We start from the raw sequence: 24231 nt of genomic DNA, 5'->3' as shown, positions 1-24231 counted from the left end.
ACTTTGAAAGATAATGTTTATATGGAGTTTCCCATCATTTTGATCTATTTGTATTAAGATAATATCTTATACTTTCTATAATAGTCAACTACTTGTCTGTAGTCCGTCTTTCAGTCTAGATAGGAATGTTTCCTATCCCGTCTCTTTTTTCTTCAGTCTAGATAGGAATGTTTCCTATCCTGTCTCTAGTTTTGTTTCTAATTCCGTCTTCAGTCTACGTTGTTTCTTTTAGAAACAATGTCCTTGTAATTCTTTATAAGGAACACATTTGTTCCTCTGTTAATCAATCAATCATCCGGAAATCCGTTAATCTGCCAACTCTTCTTGAATCTTGTAACATGGTATCAGAGCTATTACTTAAATTTTTTCGAAAAAATTTATAATTTCTTTGTGAAATTATTTGTTTAAATTTTTTCAAAATTATTTCTGTTGAATTTCTCTAAAACCCGCTTAGGGTTTTCGGCCTAGAGAAATTCCCGAACTCGGGTCTGCCTGTGTTTGTTCAGCACACTCTAGCCCCATTCGTCCATGCACATCGATCCTTGAAGAAAAATCTGCCATTTTTTATCAAGAAATCTGAAGTTTTTTCAAGCTTTTTTCAGCTAGGGCCATTTTTTTCGAAACCCTAATTTTTGGGGTCGAAAAAATATTTTGTTTGCAGATTCTTGATGGGTTTTTCGAGAGCTCAACTGGGTTGTCGTCCGTTTTTTCTGGGTGCCTTGATTTTTGTGCCTCGATTTTTGAGCCAGCGGATCCAAAAAACGACAGCAGATTCCTTCTGGGTTTTTCAAGCTCTCTTTTGAGTCATTCTCTAATTCTTTTGGGTTTTTCGTATTTTTGCCTCGAAGAACGTGCCGTCACAGATTTTCACAGTTTTCATTGGAAAACGTGCCATGGCATCTTTGACAAATATTTTGCTCGAACATAATTCCAAATTCAATAGTCGCAATTATGGAACCTGGAAGCAGCGCATCATCGCAATCTTCAAATATCGAAACACCGATCAACTTGTTCTGGGTGTTAAGCAACGTCTGACTTCTCCGGGTCCTGATCAAGGCGAAGCTGCATTTTTTGCCTTCTGAATTTGTTTTTGTTTTTCTTGGGTTTGTTGATTTTCTCCTCAAAAATCATTTCAAGTTGTCTGTAATACGCAAGGTTGCGTGAGATTTTGGGTTTGTTGATTTTCTCCTCAAAGATCATTTCAAGTTGTCTGTAATACGCAAGGTTGCGTGAGATTTTGGGTTTGTTGATTTTCTCCTCAAAAATCATTTCAAGTTGTCTATAATACACAAGGTTGTGTGAGATTCTGGGTTTGTTGATTTTCTCCTCAAAAATCATTTCAAGTTGTCTGTAATACGCAAGGTTGTGTGAGATTCTGGGTTTTACCGTTTTTTCCACAAAAACGAAGTTTTGTAAATGCAACTTATTTTGAGTCATAGCATTCTTCTCGCAAAGCTTCTTGGTTTCAGCATTCTGTAGATCCAGGGAGGGTCTCAGTTATCACAGAATGTTCCGACATTCGTACGTTGACCATTAAGGGAGGGTATTAAGATAATATCTTATCCTTTCTATAATAGTCAACTACTTGTCTGTAGTCCGTCTTTCAGTCTAGATAGGAATGTTTCCTATCCCGTCTCTTTTTTCTTCAGTCCAGATAGGAATGTTTCCTATCCTGTCTCTAGTTTTGTTTCTAATTCTGTCTTCAGTCTACGTTGTTTCTTTTAGAAACAACGTCCTTGTAATTCTTTATAAGGAACACATTTGTTCCTCTGTTAATCAATCAATCATCCGAAAATCCGTTAATCTGCCAACTCTTCTTGAATCTTGTAATAATTTGTTCTACTTTGAAAGGATGATATTTATATGGCATTACCCTCCATTTGTTCCTCATGCAGCAGATGTTATTCATGGAGTTTCCCTCCATTTTCAACTGATTTGACCCATCTTGAAGGCAATATGTTGTCACTACTTCCTACAAACATGGTTGGTGAATCAGGATCTTGAATTGATATGGCACTTAGAGTCACATGTATTCTGAGTTATCTTTGTCTCTCATCATATTTCTTTAATAAATATACTAATATAATAGTGTTCCACATACTTTGTCGCTTAGATCTTGAATCATTCGGGTTGAGGAGGGACGCCCCCATTAACTTGTAGTAGGGATGATTCATTTATGGATGTCTATACCCATGTGATTGATGTAATGTTGATGCAGGTGGCATTAGTTGGCCTTATTTGTGGTCATGTGTATTAGTATATTACTTTTATGGGAGCATTGATAAATACTTTCATATCTTAAAAAATTGATATTTGAGCAAATGATTTATCTTGATATTAGGTTAACTACAATGCCTTGTGGTGATAGGTTACATTTATCTTTATCACTCTATCTCAATTTACTCTATGAAAGGTTTTTTATAGCTTTAACATTCCAAAAGATTTGCTAACTTGAATATAAGATGGAATTCTCCTTGTGGAAAGTTGCCTTGTTTTTTGTGTCTATTTTTTAGGGGATCCATCAATGCATCATTATTTCATTACAAATCCTATGCAACATGAATCCAGTTGAAGATGGAGGTATACTTCCTCTTGAACACATTCAAAGGACCTGTCCACTTCTCTTGGCTCTACAAATATGGATATACAAAATACCTCTTGCACACTTGAAGACATTTCAATTTCTTGCTTATATTAAATATCAAGTTGCAGTTTTTTTGTGAAAATTTGGGTTTGATAGCCTTTGATGTCATCTCCCCAAGTAAAGATTAAAGGGGGTTGTTAGAATTACTAATCTTTCCTTAGTTGTATTTATTTATTAAATGGGATAAACCAAGGTGGCCCTTATGTACTTGTTTGTCCTCTTGTCTATCTATAAGGACATGTCATTTTTTATAATTCCTTTATTAAGAAAAATAGATTATTCCTCCTTTAATAGGATTGTGAAACATGATAAACACAATTATAAATGTGGCATTTGTTCACATTGGAGTTACTAAATAACTCTTCTCATCTCTATATAAGAGATGCTTCTCTCATTTTCAACACACAACACACCACTATATAGTTCTTGTAATGAGCTTATAGCTCCATCCTTCTCTCTTTCTCTCTCTTTCATTCTTTAGGCATTTTCTTCATTCATAAAATTCACGTGGGGTTTTTTCTTGGTTTTTCTTGTTTTTTCCCCTTCAAAAATTCTCTGTCTTTGTGTTGACCTTTGCAATCTTTTTCAAGTTTAAGGATTTTGGTAACAATTTCTTTATAAAACTCAAATTGATCGTCTCCCTCTGCATCAATTCTCCTTGGATGCTACTGCTTACCTCCTCCCTTCCCGACAAGAATTGAGCAGACATGTCTGGCTTGATATTTACAAACCATGACATGTCAAGCTTGAAATAGTACATTGCCACGACCTAGAGTAACCCTCCAAGGTGGTTTGCATCTGCGGATGGCCTTTTATGCGAAGCACTTCTTGGTTATTCACGATGGGATGAATGTGTGCCCTGTCTGTTTATCACAACGATAGAGCCAAGCCCTTCGTATCTCCCTCGGCTACTTTAGAATTGGATCCCAATGACTTTGGATGCAGATTGGCCATCACATTGATAGAGGACCGAATTTGTCACCTTTGTACCTTAATCAAGTCATAAATAGAGATCCACTTCATTTTTCATTGCCCCATTTACAATGAGATCGGAAGGAGGTCTCACTGCCTCTTTAGAGATTGCAAGTCCCTGGCAACATTCTTCAATTACACTGAACAGCATTGTTTGGCGCTCTATCTCTGGGAGGCCATGCAGCTTCACGATCATACTTTACAGCTCATGTCTTCCGAGAGCCAAGCCTTGGATCAGCTTATCACTACCTTTTTCTCGCCCATGTCCTCTACCCAAGATAAGAAGTGGTTGTTTAGTACTCATTGTGGGCACACTAAATTTGTGAGACCCCGTCTTGGGCTCACTAGATAGTGGCACACCACCACCTATGGTTCTCAAAGACGGTTCAAGATTCTCAGTCAGCCTAGACCCTATCCTCTGGTGTTGGATTTCTTTACATTGACAAAAGACCTTTAGTCTTTTCTTGGTCTCTTCTCTTTGGTTTCGACTTTCTTTTTTGTTTTTTCTCGGACACCGTTTGGTGCTCCTGTAGAGGTTGGTTTCCCTATTTGTATTTTTTCAATCCTATAGACTCTTTTGCTGGTCTCTTGTTGGACATCAATAAATTTATCTTATCTTGGATTCTTTTATTTGTCTTTTCATTTCAATAATTCTCACACTTTTCCTATGGCATGTTGTTTAGCCAAGTGTTTGTTATAGGCTGATGTATTGTTTGATTGAATCTTAGCAATAGCTAAATACTCATAATATCATTTTCCAAAAATATCCCAAGGCTCAACACAATGTTTGATCAATGAAACCTGCAAACTTTAGACTTTTACCAAAAATATTAACTTTCCACAATATTGCAGACAACGATCATTGCGGATCTCAGACATACTCACATAGCAAAGATCAGCATCAAATAGTCAACACGGTGAACAAAAAATGAACTTGCTCCAATACCATATTTTTCAAGGGTTGCTCAATTATCCACAAGCAATAACTCTTCTTGCCCTCCCAACCATAGACAATATATTTGTCTCCCCCAGTACTTAGATATCTTTATCTACATATTTGTTCAATTGGTATATATGTTGAATGAGATCACATGTCTCATTATATCTTTGCGTGTATGAGAGAGAGAAGTCACTTTTCACCAAGGGATGCCACTCTTTCAAGTAGCACCAATTAGTATATTATTAATATATGATAACATAATCATTATCATATTATCATATAATATAATGGTTATAAAATACAACTATATTATTATGGGATAATATAATTATAATATCTCACAATGATAATATAAATATAATCACAGACTTTGTGATATCTATGTCAGCTTGTGGATTTTGACAATGGCACCTTAATCTTCCACTACATCCTTGAGAGGTGATGGTGTTGTGTAGGAAGAGGCAGGGTAAATCCAAAGAATGTACTGGTGTCAAGCGCCCTACAACTAGTAATACCATGCTCTCTGTAGGGTTAGGTTTGGGAAATAAGGAAATGGGCTTAAATATGTTAACTACCGAATGCATTATGAACTATTCACTGTTTTCTTGAATCAAACTAATTTAGACACATAGCAATGTATGTTAATTATTGGAAAAATGATAACCTCCTAGATGGGGACATTTCAGCTGTGAAATATTTGTGGATAAGAAGATATATAGTGGAGGATTTAAAAGTCATTTCGTTTTGTCTGAGTATCACTGTCTCTGATTTAGAGTTGTGCATCAGTTTGTACCAGCAGAGATTCAGATCAAGGAACTGAGCATGGTATTAAATTGATAATCATGAAAGGTTTTAGATTCATGGTTGTTAGTTGTATGTGTGGTGTTAACAAAAGGTAGTGGTGAGCTTAATGAATGTTATTTTTCAAAAAAATTTAAGGAACTGTGTGTCCCTGTGTAATTCATGCAAAATATTTTGTGATGCGTTGAATATGAGTTCTCTTTATTTGGTGCCTCAACTGACTAGAGTGGGTGCTTCCACAGATGGAGTTAGGTGCTCTATGTGGATAGTACTCACATATGTAATCTAGGTTGTTGCCCATTTTGTGTATGCCCGTGGTTTTTCACCCGCAAAGTTTCTCCATAAGAAATTTGGTGTTTGTGTATTAACGGTCACTCTTATCATGTTTTATAAGTATTCATGCATTTAAAGTTTAAAAGTTCTAAGATACTGATTCTATGTGGGCTAGTGCTCACACGTAATTTGGGAGGGTGGTACCCATTTTGTTAATGAAAGCTTTTGTATGTGTGGTTTTCACCCGCAAAGTTTTGCTATGAGAAATTTGGTGTTTGTGTCATGATGGTTGCACTTATCATGTATTATGAGTTTAAATGCATTTAAAGTTTAGAAGTTATTAAATAGCGATCTCTCTCTCATGCCAGCGAACCGCCCCACCCCCCCCACCACCACCATCCCCCTGGCTCCCCTTAGTACTTCTTGTGTGCTCTTCAATTTGCATTAGGTAGGGTGCCCTTGGAAATAGAGCCTAAACACTTGGAAATAGAACTTAAATACATAATAAAAACAACAAACAAAGAAGAGGGCAGAAATTCTGTAGGAAGGATATCATAGTAAGGGTTTTTTTGCAGCTTTTGGTGAAAAGATTATTTCTTTGAATTTTATATGTTACTATCAAATCATCAAGGACAAAAGGGGAGTTTGTTTTCACTGATGAAAGAAAATGTTGTTTTGGTGGTTGTTGATGTCAACAAAATGTGGTTCGTATATTTTATTAGCAAAGTTGTTATCACTATTTTGCTCTACATTCCTTTGCATAAGCAGTGACGCTTATGCGCTTTAGACATGTTCTAGTATCTCTGAGATATCTATCTTTAAGTTTCCATGAGTTTTGGGGCTTCGGACATATTGCTTTATTGGTTTGGTAACTCTTCTTACTAGTTACTCTGTTTCTCTAGAGTTCCTAGGGTTTTTGGTTAATTGATTCACACTTCATCAAGTGAATGTTTTTGGTCGTACATTTTTGGGACAAGATTAAGGATTGAACAAAATGTTTAAACACAAGTGGACATGAATTTGGGCAATGTTTTGGTGGACACATGTGGAAGCTAACTTGGGATGTATTTCGAAATGAAATGTGAGATAGTCTACCTCAAAAAATAGTTTAGTCCTACAGTGCTTGGCTGACATGAAATAAGCTTGAATTCCATATATAAGTAAGACCATGTGTTGAGAAGCGATAGGAATAAGAAGTGAATAGATGTGTGAAGAAAGAAGACATAAACTTCGCTACAAAAATTTGTGTGAGCAAGAAAAGGACTTATGAAGTATTTAATTCTTGTATTAAAAGGGAACTAATCTCAGAAAACATTAGATGCATTGTGACAAATCATTATCCTTTTGGTAGTGAGCCTCTTTTATTGGGGCGGTGAGCCCTCCGACAGTGTGTCACACAATGAGCATTGTAAGATTATGTAACTAGTTATACAATATTAAGAGCTAACACTCCATGATTTTTCCTATTTGGGTTTTTCAAGATAAGAATCGTATTACATCCCAAATTTTGACCTAATTTTAAATTATTCATAGACTAAACGGATTTTTCTTTCATAATCATGTGATGTAGGTAGCTATTTATATCCATTGTATTAACTATTAATGAAGATGGTCGTAATTCATTATTTGTCATGTGATGTTTAGCAGTTGCTTGATTTTGGAATTATAGTTAGTAATTAAATTTTTTTAAATGTTTATATGAAAATTATTATGGAACTTGTTATTATCGTGTAAGTATTGCATGGGTGATTGCAAGAGAAGATGAAGGGGGAAAGCATTGCTAAACGGGATCAACGGAATGGGATACTAGCTTAGTTCAATCATCAGGTTGACAGGTATGACCTTAGATTGCCTTGGTAAGGACCTAGTGACCTGAACTTTAGGATACAATTGAAGGACCCACATGAGCTATTAAATAAACAATTTAAAATGTAAATTAATTTAATTAAAATATAATGCATACCTCAAAGGTTTTGATTGATCTTTTCACCATATTATTATAATACATACCTATGTACGTACACATAGATATAAAATAAAGTGACACCATAATATTATTTTCTTTATAATAAAATGATATCACCTCACAAATATATCTATGTGCATGTAGATAGATTTAAACCATAATTATTTTCGATTTATAACCTTCAAATCTTCTTCCATCCTTTTATTCTTTTTCTTGCTTGAAACCAATTGAACACTTGGCACATTTATTTAGCGTCTAAGAGCCAAGACATTTCTTTTATGTTACAGCTTCTTGGAAGCCAAAGAGACTTATTTATCTCTTTATATTATTAAGTCGAGGGAGGCAGAAGACATTCATATTTTCCATTTCCAAGCACCCGACTCCCATGTTTATCACCCGTCTTCTTCCAAAATTTCGACCACGTTTATCTTAGCACCAATATCTCTACAGTTATCATTAGTAACCATTGCATTGTTCCTTCCACAATTTCTTAGTTATATTGATGTTCTGTTTTAAACCATGAGCAATCTTCATACTAATATTTGCGTTTAAGACCTCTCCTACAAAGACTGAGGTGGATTGATTAAGTGTCTAGCAGGGCATCATCTTTCTTTCCATATTATATCAAGTTATGTGGTTAACCAAAACCCAAGTATTGCAATATGTTTTCTTTATCAGTTGTTACTGCATTCTAATTATACAGCAGGCAAATCATTTTACTTAACATCATAGGATTGACATTCTCTAAGATAGTGTGTTTATGGAAAATAAAAGCCAAGAAACCATGTTATGAAATCATGATTTATTTATGCCACTGGAATCAGAATCAAATGATATTTTCTGCAAGTCTTGAAGAACACATTTTTCAAATCATAGATTGTGATAAGCTGGAAATATATATAATGTTCATGAATCAACAAACAGAGCCGATTGCTCTGAGATCCAAGCACCTAAGACTCACCGATTGTATAGTCATGGAAAAGGTGAAGAGGTGAGATGGAATCTACATTGACATTAAAACAAAAATCAGATATGATACAATAAATCTAACATAATTTCATTTAATAGCTCATGCTCATCCATTTTATTGTTCCCCTATTGTCAAGTCGAGCGATGGTGATCGGGTCATTGAAGCCATTAGAAAACCCTGACCACAATCATTTTAAGGCATGTTTGCCATCTATGATCACTTGATGTCAGTGGTGCCAATTATTCAGACATGTTCATCCATAATTGTGAGGACATTCTAAACACCAGAATGCTCAGGTGGCTGGACTAAAAGTATCCCAAGCCCGATCCCTGGGTAGGGAGGGTCTTTCTAATTCAATAGACTGTGTGGGGATAAGTATGGTCTGAGGTTGGGAGGTTAAGCCTAAGTCAATGCTTCTCCTCTTACCGAAAGCCGAGGCTTGCACAACCAACTAAAGACTCACCGGATATTATTTGTATGTTTTCCTTCTTTTCATGTTAAGCATTTATCTTACTTGTATGACAGATAGTTAATCGTTATTATAGTTATTTCAGTTGATCATTGTTATAGTTAATTCAGTTAATCGTTATTCCATTTATTACAGTTGATCATTGATACAGTTATTTCAGTTAATCGTTATTATAGTTATTTCAGTTGATCATTGTTACAGTTATTTTATTATGATTATTTCTGTTAATCGTTGGTAGATAAAAGCAGTTAATGTTCTATGAAAAGGAATTCAGTTGTTAAATAATTTGTTGGGGAAAAACTCTTTATCGATCATCTTATTTTGTTATGAAAAAACATTTGTTACAAATCGGGTGTTTCATTTGCTTTATAATTGTTGTGCTTACATGTTTTTATCTTTCTACAATCAAGGAGAAGTGATTAATAGTGTCATAAAAGGTTGAGATTTTATGGAATAGGTGGACCATCAAAAACAAGCATCTCATTCCCCATATAGATGAGCTGCTTGATGAACTACTTGCAGCCATTTTCTTTTCAAAGATAGACCTTCGATCAGAATATCATCAGTTCCACATTTGTGAGGAGGATGTACACAAGACAACATTCAAATGCAACTATGGACATTGAGTTTTTAGTGATGCCTTTTGATCTCACTAATGCACCTGCTATGTTTCAATCACGCATGAAGCATATTTTTCAAAAGGTGGTTGCGGAAATTTGTGTTGATGTTTTTTTATGACATCTTGATTTACAGCAGATCATGGAAGGAGCATCTTCTGCACAAAATCCTACCATGATTGATGCAAACTTTCAACACAAATTACAAGTTCACTGTGGGTATTTGATCAAACACTTTTCATGAAGATAACATTCAGATTTATCGCTAACTTTTTCAAAAAAATCTTCTAACAGTTTGCTTGTGATTCTCTTGAAGATTTTTCTGGTTAAGATAGATTGTTTAATGATTTGAAGCTTATGTGCTCTATGCAATCATTCAACATTGATACAAAAATTTAAGGCATCTGTCAAATTCTTGCCATTCATTTCATTCATTGAAATGGAGGCTTACAATTTGCAGTTCAGAAATACAAAGATATTAATATTTAATTTTCTGACCTCTTAACAGTAGATTTGGTACAAATTAAAAAATAGCTGCTCATATACTTTCACAAGCTGTACCAATGTTGCCAAACTCCCATACCCAGGCCAAACAGTAGCAGAAGCAAGTAGATATCAGTCATTTTTGCTGATGTAATCCCACTCCCTTGATGATGTACATTTGCTTCAGCAACAGGTATTTGTAACAGCAGTCAATAGGAGGCTCTCGTATCAATGATGAAGACAACTGCAGACCAACTCAAATTGATTTCCATTTTTTACCAGAAAGCTCTCATTCTGTGCATTCCTGTCATATTTTAACCGGAGTTCCAAACATATTAAGAAATGGCTCACGCTTGAAAGGTTAAGACATCAACCAAGTATTTACCATACCAAACAAGGAGATGAAGTGCCTCTTCTCAGCTTAACTCCACACTAAGTGAGAAATACGCAGCTGCAAATATTTCCTAATCTCTTTCAAACATAATAAGAAATAATATCTAACACGTTTATCCCAGGTTTGTGTTCTCACAACAGAGAATGGAGTGACAACAAAGATTTTTCATGGTTTGGTAACTCAATGCAGAATATATTTCCCATCGCAAATGCCCAATAAACTCTGCACATAATATGAAATGTGGCCCAAACAATAATAATATTAATGTTTGCTATTTATCCCGGCCTTCATTCCTACCATTACATAACTTACAAATATTCTAATAAAGTCCAATAAAGATGCCGATGAAGTATTTACTCAAAATCTCATTGATGGCAACATTTATTATATTTGCTAAGAGCCTAATTTAATATTGTTTGCCAAGATGAATATGCACTCCCTTTTTGACTTATTCAGCAGACTAAATAATAATACTAGCTCCCTTATATTTAATCTTATGTGGAACTAAAATGTCATGTATAATCAACAATATTATTGTTTTTCAATCTCTTCAACCCACGGCAAGGTGAAACCATCGGATAGATATATAGTGTGATATCCAACAATGGCAGCCATAAATCTATATCAATTTGGCAAATAAATACTATTTAGAATTAGATAAGGCATTCTATTAATACTCTTTGGTATTTCATGTATACTATTTGGAATTTTCAATTATTGACTAAATACTCTTTGGTATTCCATGAATACTCTTTTGGAATTACAGGAAGTACTGAATAAGAATAAATGCTTAGCAAAATCACTCAACTCTAGCCAATGGCAATTATATTATTCAGAATATATCAACTTTTAGAGATAGATTCAAACTCCTCATTTCTCTCCAAATCTGTCTCTGTAAGAAAGAGACTTTAAATTCAACAAAAGTGTGAATTCTGTTGCAAATCCACTCCCAGGAAGAACCAGCTTTTTGTCCGGTTCTTCTAATCACTGAAGCTTTTCTTCTTCAGCAATTCCTCAATGCAAAGCATCAGACAATTTCATCAAAGTTTCATAATATTTGAACATGTTCTGAATAGTCCTCTCCTTGTACTTTTGTAGCATTCTCCATAAACTCCTGGTTTACCCACTACTTACTTTTTTTATTCTTTTTCACTTTTCAATAGTAAGGTGACTTTTTTTTATTAAACAATTCTCTATTGACATAAAATCACATTGACTGTTTCACTGAATAATTAAATTTAGTCCCTCATTAAATTTGATACAATTTGACAACTTACATCTTAAAACTTAATTGATTTCTAATGTCCAAAAAAGGGAACAATACACTGCTCATTTCATGGAGATTGCTTGCCCTCAAGTAATCTGCACCTGCATGCTGAAACCTAATACCAGGATCACACATCAACCACAAGAACACTGCTCCACCAAACCGTTGCACTACTCTGATGTAGACAACACCGTACCCAGACATGTGAAGAAATTCATCAAGAGCTCACTGAAATAATGCATCAAACACACCAATACCAGGACACACCAATACCAGGATCCCAAATTATAATGCAGTCACTGTCAAATATGATGAGATAAAAATATCTCAAGGGGATATCAACACCAAGCAACTATTCAACCCCATATATTCTACCACTGAAGTGCGAGACATCCATCATAGGCATGTGAAAAGATATATCATTGATCTTAAGCTGCTGATATGAACTAAAACTACATCCACCCTGCTGAGAACTACACTTGTATGATGTAACTAATATATCCAATTGTCGGAGAATATGAGATCTCAACACTACACCAATCTCTAACAAGGAAAAGACGAGTCCCAATATTGACTTCAAAGATATAGTCATAGGTGGTTGTCCCAAGTTTGCATAAAGGTAGAGAGCTAATATTACAAATCTGAAAATCAAAACAAGTATCACACCAATCAAATTTATCCTTGCTCCTTGTAGGATTAAGTAAGTTATCCTCCTCAATTTCCATCATCCTTCCTTCTGGGAAAGGATGAGCACCCACAACTCCCTGCAATGCCTCATGCCCATGCAATACATCTGACTCTTCTTGTAAATTTATGCTAAATTATGATGGAGCAAGTAAACATGATTGTTCTTTCAAAAATTGGAAAGGCTTTCATACCCTTGTGTCATGTTGTCATCCCTCTCAATTTTACCCACGTAATCATCATCGAAACTTCCATGCCCACCATTTGCACTTTGAGAGGCCACATTTGTAAACAATTCTTCATTCATCCCTCCATTGGTAAGGGATGTGAGCTCATGAGAATGAGAAGGTACATGAATGCTGTCCCAAATCAAACATTTGAGATCTTCTATGCTTTGATTGGCATCAACAAACACCACAAATTCTTGATCTGTCTCGTGTCTTTCCCAAGTCTTCATAAATAGATGTGATAAGGCTGCACGATATTTCCTTGTGAGGCTCTTCAATCCATTCTACAACTTGTTCAACTCTTACACCATTTGCCTTGTCATCTTGCTCCGTAAAGTAGCTTCTATGAAAGACTAATTTTCTTTAAAATCATCATGATCAATAGTAATTCACAATTTTCAAGTTAGAGTTTGAATTCGACAACCATGCCAAATAATTGACAAAAAATTTGCCTTATATACTTTTCAAATTATATATATGTATATATATAAAAGAAATGTAATAATAAATTAATTAATAATAAGTAATAACATACAAAATATTAATATTTGACTAATAAAAAACATAAATAAAATATTTTACAAATGGTTTAGCATTGATAAAGAAATAAAAATTACAAACATTATAATAACATTATAAACCATTGAAACCAAAACTGAGAATTTTGGAAATCTCTATCGAGGGTTGTTAATCGTCGCTGCTGCCACTGGGAGATCATTGGGACCTTGCAACTTGCATGTTCACCATCACTATGGCACCCTTGGGCACGCAAAACCTCCCATCACGCACATTGGCATCCCAAGTGAAGAGTTTGGCCCAGGTGGGTGCATTCACAATGTCTCCTTATAGACAATGGGCTAAAACTAGCACACACTGTATAAATTTGGCTACAGCCACGATACATGATCCATAAGTCGTGTAGATTTGGCTACAGGCCCGATGAACAGCCACCGGAACTAGAAAACAACTAAACTACAAGTATACGTATCTTGGACAAATTTAAGGAAAAAAAATCGTTTTTTATGAGTTCGCCAAATTTTGAACATAAAGCTGAAAATTTGGCGATGCCTATGAATTAGGATCAATATATGGAAGATCTATTATTTACCAATTCAAAGAGTAGATTTCCATGAACCATGTCAACACTTACCTCAAACAAGGGTTATCAATGAACCTCAAGAATTTACCTTTTCCATCAGCATACTTGTGGATTTGTTCGTTTCCCTTACACTTGTCTTCAAATGTTGTTGTAAAATCATATCAAAAGAAATTTGAATTTCTATCTTTTCCCTCATGTTTATTATCCTCAATTTAAGTGCCAATCCTGGAAGACTCTGCTACATTATTATTTTTGTTGAGAGTGGTGCATCCTCATAACAAGGCACAAATCCGGAGCTGTTGTAGGAAACATCTAAAAAGATGTTTTCTAGATCACCATTGTTATTAGAACATTTCTTTGTGTCTATCCAGTGACAAGAAATTGGGATTGCACTACAGTCACAAACAGGTCCATTACAAGAGAAATTTGTGTCATTTATAGGATACATTACACCCGGATCCCAAATGCAACATTGCTGACTACTCCGGTCAGGGGATGTGTGATCTACTCCCTTTTTTTAATACATTCTAAATTTTTTGAGTTTCCATCACAAGCATTAACGTCATCTAACTTAACAATTCCCAAACTATGGTTTGATTCCTTGACAAGACGAAACAGAGGTGATGAAACGATGCTAGACTCAATTAGAGGAAGAAACCAAATGAATTCATACCTCTTTATGGTTGATCTGTCATATCTGGTTCTATAATCTCAATGACAGTATCTTCTTCAATCATCATCTGCTCTTCCTCTGGAACACACAAGTGCACACAATACCATTACTACCTCCATAAGAAATATTAAGGAACTCATTATGCACAACCTCAACAAACCCATCAATGGTACTTGTATGCATGCAATAGGAATCATCATCAACATTCTCAAACTCCTCTTCCTTACTCGACACATGTCCTCTATCAAATGCTATTCCAAAATTTTGTTCACATATAGACTAACTAGTGAGTACTAAAATCTCCTCATTCCGATATATGCTAACCCTTTGTGCAATTCGATCACAAGCTATCTTATGACATTATTTGTGTCCAAAACAGTCTTGTGATTAACCTTAAATAAAAATCCATGTAATCAACGAAGGGACAATCACTCTTCACATGTGCAGGAAGTGAGTTATATTCCTCTGCGATATCACCATCTAAATAAGATTAATAATAAATAAATAACAAAATAATAAAGTTTGTTTCATCAATAATAGTGATAACAAATTTAATACAAGAATAGATAATTGATATAATTATTAATTATTAATTATTAATTAATAAATCTATAATTGATGTGTTAATTAATCATTCTTATTATTATTACTAATTAACAAAGTTGATTAATTAATCATTATTAATATTAATTAGCAAAGTTAATTAGCAGATAAGTTAATCAATTAATACTGCCTGTATACAAACTACCCCCTATAATATACTAACACTATTAACATCAAAGATTAATATAGTCATGAAAACAAACCATATGGTTACCCTCAGACATGGTCTATGGTCCATTGCTGCAAACAAACATAAAATCCGGCAAAGTATTCAGCACGGAGAACTCGGAAGAAAAATTGTGAGGCACAGCCTAGTGAACATTAATTCAGCAAAATAATACTGAATAGAAATATCAGAGTTTGACTTGCTGTGGAAATAATCTCCTACTTATCAATTGATGAGCTTAAGGGGCTTTCTAATGAATGGTTCATAAGGCAAAACACTTGGTGAAAGTTTTGCAAATGGGGTTGCAAGCAAAGTGGGTTTAACCGTGGAGGAAACTCCCTAGTTAAGCGCGCTCAAGCTGGAGTAGTATTGGGAAGGGTAACCTCCTGGGAAGTCCTGATGCTTCACCTCTGTGAGCATCACCTAGATCCAATGATTACTAAGTGCTCCATTTATTCTCATGAGAGATGGATTCGTGTTGAATCACTACTCACGAAATTTGGGTCAATGAGTTTGACCTAAAAAACTACACAGTTAAATCCTAACAAAAATATCACAATTTGACTTGCTGTGGAAATTATCTCCTACTGATCAAGTATCAAACAGATAAAAGTACCATTCCACCCGATCTGTTATTCCCAAAAATAGGGTGGGGATCAGCAACCCCAACCACCTTGCGGGCATCATCCCAAGAAAGGCTTAAGGGCTTTGACCTACAGTTACAAACTTTAGGGGAAAGCCTATTGAGGATTGGTATCTAAGCAACCTGATTACATCCAAAGAATCCTTCTTAAACTCAAATGATAATAAAGTCAGCATAAACTTAATAATCACAGATAATGAGACCTCTATACTATTAATAACATATAAATAGTTTTCTTATTCACATAAAATAAATATATCCAATTAAAGCCTGGATAGATCTATGATTAACTGGTCTAAGATTACTAAGGGACATTACATCCTGAAACAGGCTAAGAACCTTTTTTGTCTTGCTTTGTCTTGCTGCAAATTCTGAATTGACTGTTGCCATGCTTGAACAAGATCCTTCATGATCTTTTCCATAATGATCTAGCTTTTTCTCTATAACTACAAACATCTGAATTACCCAACAGGATAGCAAGTTTGATGCTTTGATACCACTATAAAAACCCTTACCACGATTAATACAAACTTTCAACACAAATCACAAATTCACTGTCTAGGCATTTGATCAAACACTTTGCATTAACATTCATATTTATGACTAAATTTTTCAAAACATTTTGTAAAACAGTTTCCTTGCAATTTCCTCGTAGAGTTTTCTGGCTGAGAAAGGCCTAATGATTTCAAGCTTATTCGTATTATGCAATCATTCAACATTCAAAGAAAAACTAAAGACATTCATCAAATTCTTGCCAATCATTTCAATTCACTGAAAATAACCAATGGAAGCTTAAACATTTGCTGTTCAAAAATACACAAATATTATTTGATTTACCAACCTCTTAACAGCAGATTTGGTGCAAAATAAAACCTAGCTGTTCATAGACCTTCACAACGTGCACCAATGTTTCCAAATCCCAATGCCTAGGCCAAATAATAGCAGCAGCAATTAGATATCAGTCTATAGTTTCCCTGACTTAATCTCACTCCCTCAATGACGTAGATTCTCTTCAGCAACAGGTGTTTGTAACAGCAGTCAATAGCACAATCCCATATTAATGATGAAGAAACAACAGCAGTCCAACTCTTAACCAACAGCGGATGCTGAACACAGTATAAAATACTAGATTTCCAGTGTTTACCAGAATGCTCCCATTCTGTGCATTCCCATCATGTTTGAACTGGTGTTCCAAACATGTTAAGTAATGGTTCACACTTGAGAGGTTAAAACTACAACCACATATTTCTCATGCCAAACAAGGAGATGAAGTGCCTCTTCTTAGCTCAGTTCCACACCAAATCAGAAATCTGCAGCTGTAAATATTTCCTCAATCCCTCTTGAACATAATAGATATAATGTCTTTCATGCTTAGCCCAGGTTAACTGACTATAATCGGCGATAAGTTATTTATTTATCACATACGGAAGCATATTAGGCTTTGATGTCAAAACAAAAGCTCATATTGCATTTTCCAAATTGTAATTTCCTGTCCAAGCCAAAATGAAACTTCCAAGGTATTGCAAAGTGATATGCAAGGATTTAGGTCGACTTGGAGCGGAATGACGAGGATATCCAAAGGGAGTCCACACGAATCAATTTGGAGAGAAAAATGATTCAAATGAAAAATACAAGGGCCACACAAGAGGGAGCACACCCTAGGCACTGCATGAGACTCAAAAAGGGTTGTTGGCCCTTGAACCCACTAGAGATTGTCACCTCCACACCACCACTTTCAAATTTAATATCAAAAGAAATTGATGGGGAAATCGCGTCTGGCGAAGTTGATGTTTTCTCACACCCACTTTATTGAGTCCCCCCCCTATCCTTGACGTTTCCCTATCCCCTTGTCCCCGACAGGTTGTGGAACATAGTTTTATCTCGTTTTTGTTGCATCTAGGTTTGTAGATACTCAATAATGGCATTTGCTAAGTACTCTAAATTGCTTTAGACTCTAATAAACAAGATCTTAACATCATTTTTCTCAGGATGGAGTTCAAGCCACAACTACTCTTGCCAAGAAAGGAGGCACAACCATAGTAACCTCCTAGGACTAGAACCTTTACCTCTCCGCTAGTTTTTACTAATGTCAGGAAGAGGAAGATGTAAATTGTTTTAATATTAAATGTACTTAATAATTGTACACAAACTATTCGTACTAAAAGAGGAAACTAGATAGCCAAGATTCAGGAGTATGATATGGAGATAAGAACTACCAAGTTAGTTCATGGTAAGGGACATTATCAGCTTATGGCTGAAAATGAACCATTGCAAGAAGAAGATGAAAATTCTTCCTCGCTTCCTACTATATTGTTCGTTAGCACAACAGATGGTTGGTTTTCCGACATGGCTATTTGAGCTATGGTGAATGTCCTCCATATTTGACATACAAAGAACGAAGGACTCTCAAGTTAGAAGCTTCAAGTTTTGTTCTTTGGGAAAATGGTCTCTACAGGCAAGCATTGGATGGAACATTTTTAAGATTTGTTAATAGAAGTCAACAAGTCTGACTTTTGGATTCCTTTCAGAATCAATTGTGTGGTGGACATTTTTCAGGACCTGTCACTGCACATAAGGTTTTGGGAGCACAGTATTATTCGCCCACGCTTTTTCAAGATGCCTATCAGTGGGTAAAGAAATGTGAGTTATGCCAGTAGTTTGTTGGTAAGCAAAAACTTGTTGCCTTTCCATTGAAGCCGTTGTGATCGATAAGCCATTTCAACAATGGGGAATTGATTTTATTGGTACTATTAATTCACCTTCGAGTAAAGGACATACTCATATTTTAGCAGCAATAGATTACTTCACCAAGTGGGTTGATGCAATTCCGGTGAAAAGATCTACATCTGAGATAATTTGTGACTTTCTGAAGTAGAACATCATTTCACGTTTTGGTGTTCCAAATAAGATTGTCACATATAGTGCAACTGCTTTCTCTTACAAGGAGGTCACTAAATTATGTTTCAATCACGGGATTATTTTGGCACATGCATCTAACTATTACCCACAAGGTAATGGTCAAGCAAAATCAAGCAACAAAAATTTGGTGAATATCATGAAGAAGTTGGTTGATTCAAATCAGCGAACCTGGCACAAGGCTTTGTTTGATGCTTTGTGGGCAGATCGGATTACTCTGAAGCGGGCAATTGGAATGTCACTTTTTCAATTGCTATACAAGATCAATGCTGAGATTCCGATAACTTTAGAGCTCCCCACTCTCAAATTGGTAGGAGCCATCAAAGATAAAACTTATTCAGATGCACTAGATAAGAGGATTATGTTTATTCAACAGTTGGAGGAACGAAGACAAGTAGTTGACACGCTTGCTGCTCATCAGCAACAAGTAAAAGTTCTTTTTGACAAAAAGGCCAAGTATCGAGAATTTCAAATTGGTGATCTTGTCTTGCTCTGGGACAAGAGGCGAGAATGAAAAGGAATGCAAGGAAAATTTGATTTTCTTTGGCGAGGCCCTTTTACAATTCATCACTTATGGGCGAAAACAGTTTTCCTGGCTTACATATCGTGATGGAACACCAATGCCACTACCCTACAGTGTACAGCATCTAAAACATTACTTTCAGTAATTATCAGATAAGTACCCCTTGTACATAGTTTTGGTTTTGGTTTTTTTTTTATGTAATTGTGCAAATACAAGAAAATAAAATAACTCCATACACATGCATGGATTTTGAAACCAAAGTAGTTTCATTACAGACATGACTTCAGCTATGCAGATGATACATCTCAATATACATGTACAAAAGGAAATAGTAGCAAAAAAAAGTCAAATTGATGTACCCACAAAAAGGAACTTCATAAAGACAAAAAGTAAAACTACTACAAATTCCTGAAACAATTTTCATAGTGCTCTTAAATAGATAAGAAATTACCAACATGTTGTAACTGAAGCATTTTTCAAAAAATGGATAGTCATGTGCTTGTAAAAAATCACATTTGTAAAAAAAAAAAAATCTGCAAAAGAATTTTACAGATACCGTGAACCAAGCCTAGATGAATTTAATCTTCCATCAGTTCCACACAAGCTGTCTTGGATTTTGTCTAGCAAATCCTTTAAAAGATCCTTTTTTTGAACAACAATTTTGAGTACATCCAACCACCAATGTTCTGCTCCCTCAAATTGGCAGTCTTCCTTCGCTTGTTCAGCCTATCAAATTGAACATACTTGAGGTGTTAAAAAATAATAAATTAATGATCTCCATATTATACCATTAGTAAAAACCGTGTGGCCAGGGTCAAAATTGCAAGGAAAACATTTCTTTCCATAGTTGTTTGTAAACATAGAAAAGGATAGCTCACAAAGTGGCATAAAAGTTGAAGCTTTAAACTATATATTACATTGACCAATGAAATTCTTATACAAGTCAATTAGGTTGATCTTGAATTGCCATGTACAATGTGATGTTCCCATGATATACATGAAAATCAATCTAGTATTAAACGCATGTGTGGTCCAGGTGTGGCAGATCAGGACACTTTCAAGTTAGTTAGTAAGTAGAAATAATAATTGTAGAGAGCATTTACAAACATGTTGTTAGAAAGTTGTTAGTGGTGTCAACTTCAGAGAATATTATTATGACCAACATATATCATACACCACCTTGGTAATGAGACAGCCGATTTGATAATGGCTTGAAAGAATACAGTTCAGTTGTAATTATATGTGCAGTGATCACTGTATGTAGTTAACAATGGCAGAACCTAATAACTTAAACAGTTAATCTTTGTAAAGAAGGAAACGTGATTTTCTACACAGAAAGTCAGCAATTAAAAGACAAAGATAAAAGAGCATTAAATAATGTTCAAGGTAGCAGTTATAAAGAACAATTTTAATTGTTAAAAGACTAATACATCAAGAGATGTGAACTCAATAATAAAAGGTCACCCTCTATATTATAGAGACTAGCATTTGCAAAAGGTGGGATCTGATTTAAAACTGAGAGGTGAGATTTAAAGATATATTTCTGATTACACCAAAGGGTGCAATTTCATTAGTTGTTATTTTTGAAAAAACAACTCTATGTTAACAAGCAGATTATTTCACATATATCTTACAGGTTTAAGTGGAAGTAATCCACCATGGATAAGAAACCAGATTGCATGAGTTATAGTTTCAATCAGAGACAACGGTAGATTATTTGCACAAGCAAGAGAAATAAATATTAAAAACAGCGACAGTACATTGTAGACCAACCATCATGAATCATTTCTGTTACAAAATCATTATATCAGACGAGAACAAGTAGCTCTTTAAGGTCTTTGATATTTATAGACCAATCACCATCAAATACATCCCATTCACATTAAATCTAACATCAGAAACAGCAGTTAAAATATACTATCAGATCAGCATAGATCATATTGCATACATATTAAGGAGATATCAGGAATAGCAGTATTGTTTACACTTGATCAATATATCAATAACATTCGTTATTGTTTGATATTTAGATAAGAACCATATTATCCGCAAGTTGGATAGAACATAACTTAGACAGACAACCTTTGTAAAGAAAGAAATGCCATTTTCTACAAAGCAAGTTGGCAATTGAAAAACAAAGATAAAAATGGCATTGAGTAATGTGTTAAGGCAGCAGTTATAAACAACAATATTAATTGTTAAAAGCATAACGCATGAAGAGATGTCATGCAACAATAAAAGGTGGCCCTCTATGTTATAGAGATTAGCATTTGCAAAAAGTGTGATTTGATTAAAAGTGTGCAATTTAAAGATATATTTCCGAATTGTTCCAAAAAGTGCAATTTCATTAGTAGCAATTTTAAAGAAGACAACTCTCTATGTTAACAAGCAGATTATAATTATATATATCTTACAGGTTCCAGTGGAAGCACTCTACTATGGATAAGAAACCAGATTGCATGAGTATATAGTGTCAATCAGAGACAGTGGTAGATTCATCAAATAGGCAAGAGAAATAAATATAAGAAATGGTGCTAGTACATTGCAGACTGAGCATCACTAATCATCGGCAATACAAAATTATTTATTATATCAGACAAGCAAGCAGGCAACTATTTAAGGTCTTTATAGACCGATCAGCATCAAATACATCGGATTCAAGTTAAGGAAAACATCAGAAATGGAAGTCAACATATACCATCAGATCATTATAGATCATATCGCATACACATTAAAGAGAAACAAGGATAGGAATATTGTCTACACTTGATCGATACATCATATTGATAACATTCACTATTGTTCAACATTTATTTAAGAAGCATATCATCCACAAGTCTAATAGAACATTATATGCTTCATGACAACTCATCAACATACTTGAACAATATACTTAAAACAAATTCCTTTGGTCTTGCTTATAGAAAGATACCTAGATCAATATAATCTTCACACTATTGGATAAGGTTTCTAGTCAGATATGTAGATCGATATTCATGTTGAAGACATTTGGAAATAAGGATGATCATTGCCGATCAAGATAACTTCCAACAATTGCTACTCTTAGATTTAGTATATTGTTACTACCCAAGTTCATATAGATTATAAGTTTTATTAGAAAGAAGTCGCTTGCGATTGGAATTCGAGAAATTAGTGAAACCCTATCATTTATGGGGACATTACATACAAACTTCAAGTTGAATATAATATCATGGAAGCCTAGCCCTAACCAAAGATCTTTATTGATTATTATTTCTTCATGCAGCATTATCACATAAATTGACAAATATACATTGAGTAATTTTCTTTGACATAATCATAGTTAACCCAAGAATACCATGAAAATGTGTTTTTCAGAAGTCATAAATACCTGACTGTAAGAGCTCTTGAAGTCATCCCGCGCTGTTGCTAGTTTTGTAGTGAACTGTGACATGTATTTCTCTTTAATAGAATTGCATTCTTTCACCAAGAAATCATCCCTCAAAGTCCTGGGAATTTCCTGTAACTGGGGATTATATTTGGAGATCTTATCTGTCATTATCGGATCTTCTGGTCTGGATAGATCTTTTCTTGGACTCAATTGATCTGAAGATCTGGTAGAGCTATTAGAAACCCTTTCCTCTTTTGTCTGATTTTTCATGCAATACTCAACTTGAGAACATTCAAGTAGTGTATTATCCTGATCTTTTGGGCCAACACAACTTTTGTCTCCATCAAAATTATCTTTAGTGTTAGGATTTGAACTCATATCAATTATTTCAGCTAAGTTGTGAAGAATGTGAAGGTTTAACAGAGGATCAAGACGGAAGTCTTCCCGATATTCTTCTGTTATTGTCAGAGCCTCCCTGTACAGTGAGACTGCACGTGAAAGATTATTTTCTATTATAGCCAATGCAGCCATTCCATTCAATGCAACAATGAGTTTCCTGAGGGATTCTTCACCTTCAGTCTTAGCCTTGCCAATTAAGACCTGCAAAAAGATCAGTGTAAAGTTTTCTAAGAATTGACATCAGACAGAAAATCCTTCTCGCTTTATTTGTATCAAGAGCTTTTCGTAAAATGCATGCCTCTAGAAGACTGAACATTGTGAAAGAGTAACTACCTTATAAATATTAGTCACAATGAACCAACATTTTCATTAGAAAATTTGAACGCTGGCCTATTTAATTTGAAGAGCTGAAAATTAGAAACAAGAATAACCTGCAAGATCTCCTCCATGGTCATAGGAGTTTGCTGTAAACTACGTAACCCAGAGCTTCCCACTTGAGGGTGGCAGCATGCTTGACGAAGTTTCAGTAGTGAATTCAATAACTTTGCAGTTTCTTGATGAGTAAGGTGGGAATCGTAGGAAGCTTCAGATCCTGAAAACAGTTAAACTCTTAATTAGTTTTGGAGGTAAAGTGTAAATGACATTACAAGGTATTATTAACACAAAAGCATCCATGTTAATACCTATAATCTGAGGCTTATTGTTATCTTTGCATTTTGCGATAAATTCTTGGGCATTGACAGTACAACTCTCATGTTGTCGTTTATAGAAATGGGCTTCAACTGGAGAAAATGTCAACCATGACAAGAGTTCCTCTTGGGGAGGTAAATTTAATTCATCTGACACCTGTGATTTTGTTGATCGCCACATTAGCTGCCGGAAAACTTGATGTGTGAATTGTTTTGCTCTAATATTACCTCTCTGCAAAAAAGGAATGTCGTGAGAATGTTCCCTGCTAACAAACAAATAAAAAATACGGTCTTTTAGAGATCATGGACTATAAGACATTTTTTCATAAATTGGCTTTAGTGGCTCTATATTCTTCCTCTTTTCTAAACTTGGGATTGTGTATTTGATATTGAGAAAAGTAGCTCATGCATGGGTGGTATTTTTTAAATTGATACAAACAATA

The 24231-nt window shown here is 34.9% G+C and overlaps 1 protein-coding gene across 1 annotated transcript in view; it reads right to left on the bottom strand.

Annotated features, from left to right (window-relative positions):
* LOC149548244 (RING-finger, DEAD-like helicase, PHD and SNF2 domain-containing protein) overlaps positions 1-24231 on the bottom strand; it is a 280879-nt gene that overhangs the window by 135219 nt on the left and 121429 nt on the right. The window contains exons 7-10 of the mRNA XM_089792294.1: positions 23783-24020; positions 23531-23691; positions 22701-23300; positions 19887-20056 (exon numbers count right to left, since the gene is read on the bottom strand). Of these exons, the coding sequence (XP_089648420.1) occupies positions 19887-20056; positions 22701-23300; positions 23531-23691; positions 23783-24020 (1169 nt within the window). The remainder of the gene's footprint in view (positions 1-19886; positions 20057-22700; positions 23301-23530; positions 23692-23782; positions 24021-24231) is intronic.

Source organism: Cupressus sempervirens, chromosome 7 (genome assembly GCF_028749045.1).
Source record: "Cupressus sempervirens isolate cs-2001-9-10 chromosome 7, ASM2874904v1, whole genome shotgun sequence".
NCBI lineage: Eukaryota > Viridiplantae > Streptophyta > Pinopsida > Cupressales > Cupressaceae > Cupressus > Cupressus sempervirens.
Note: the sequence above shows the minus strand (reverse complement) of the source record. Positions and strands in the feature narration are given on the sequence as shown.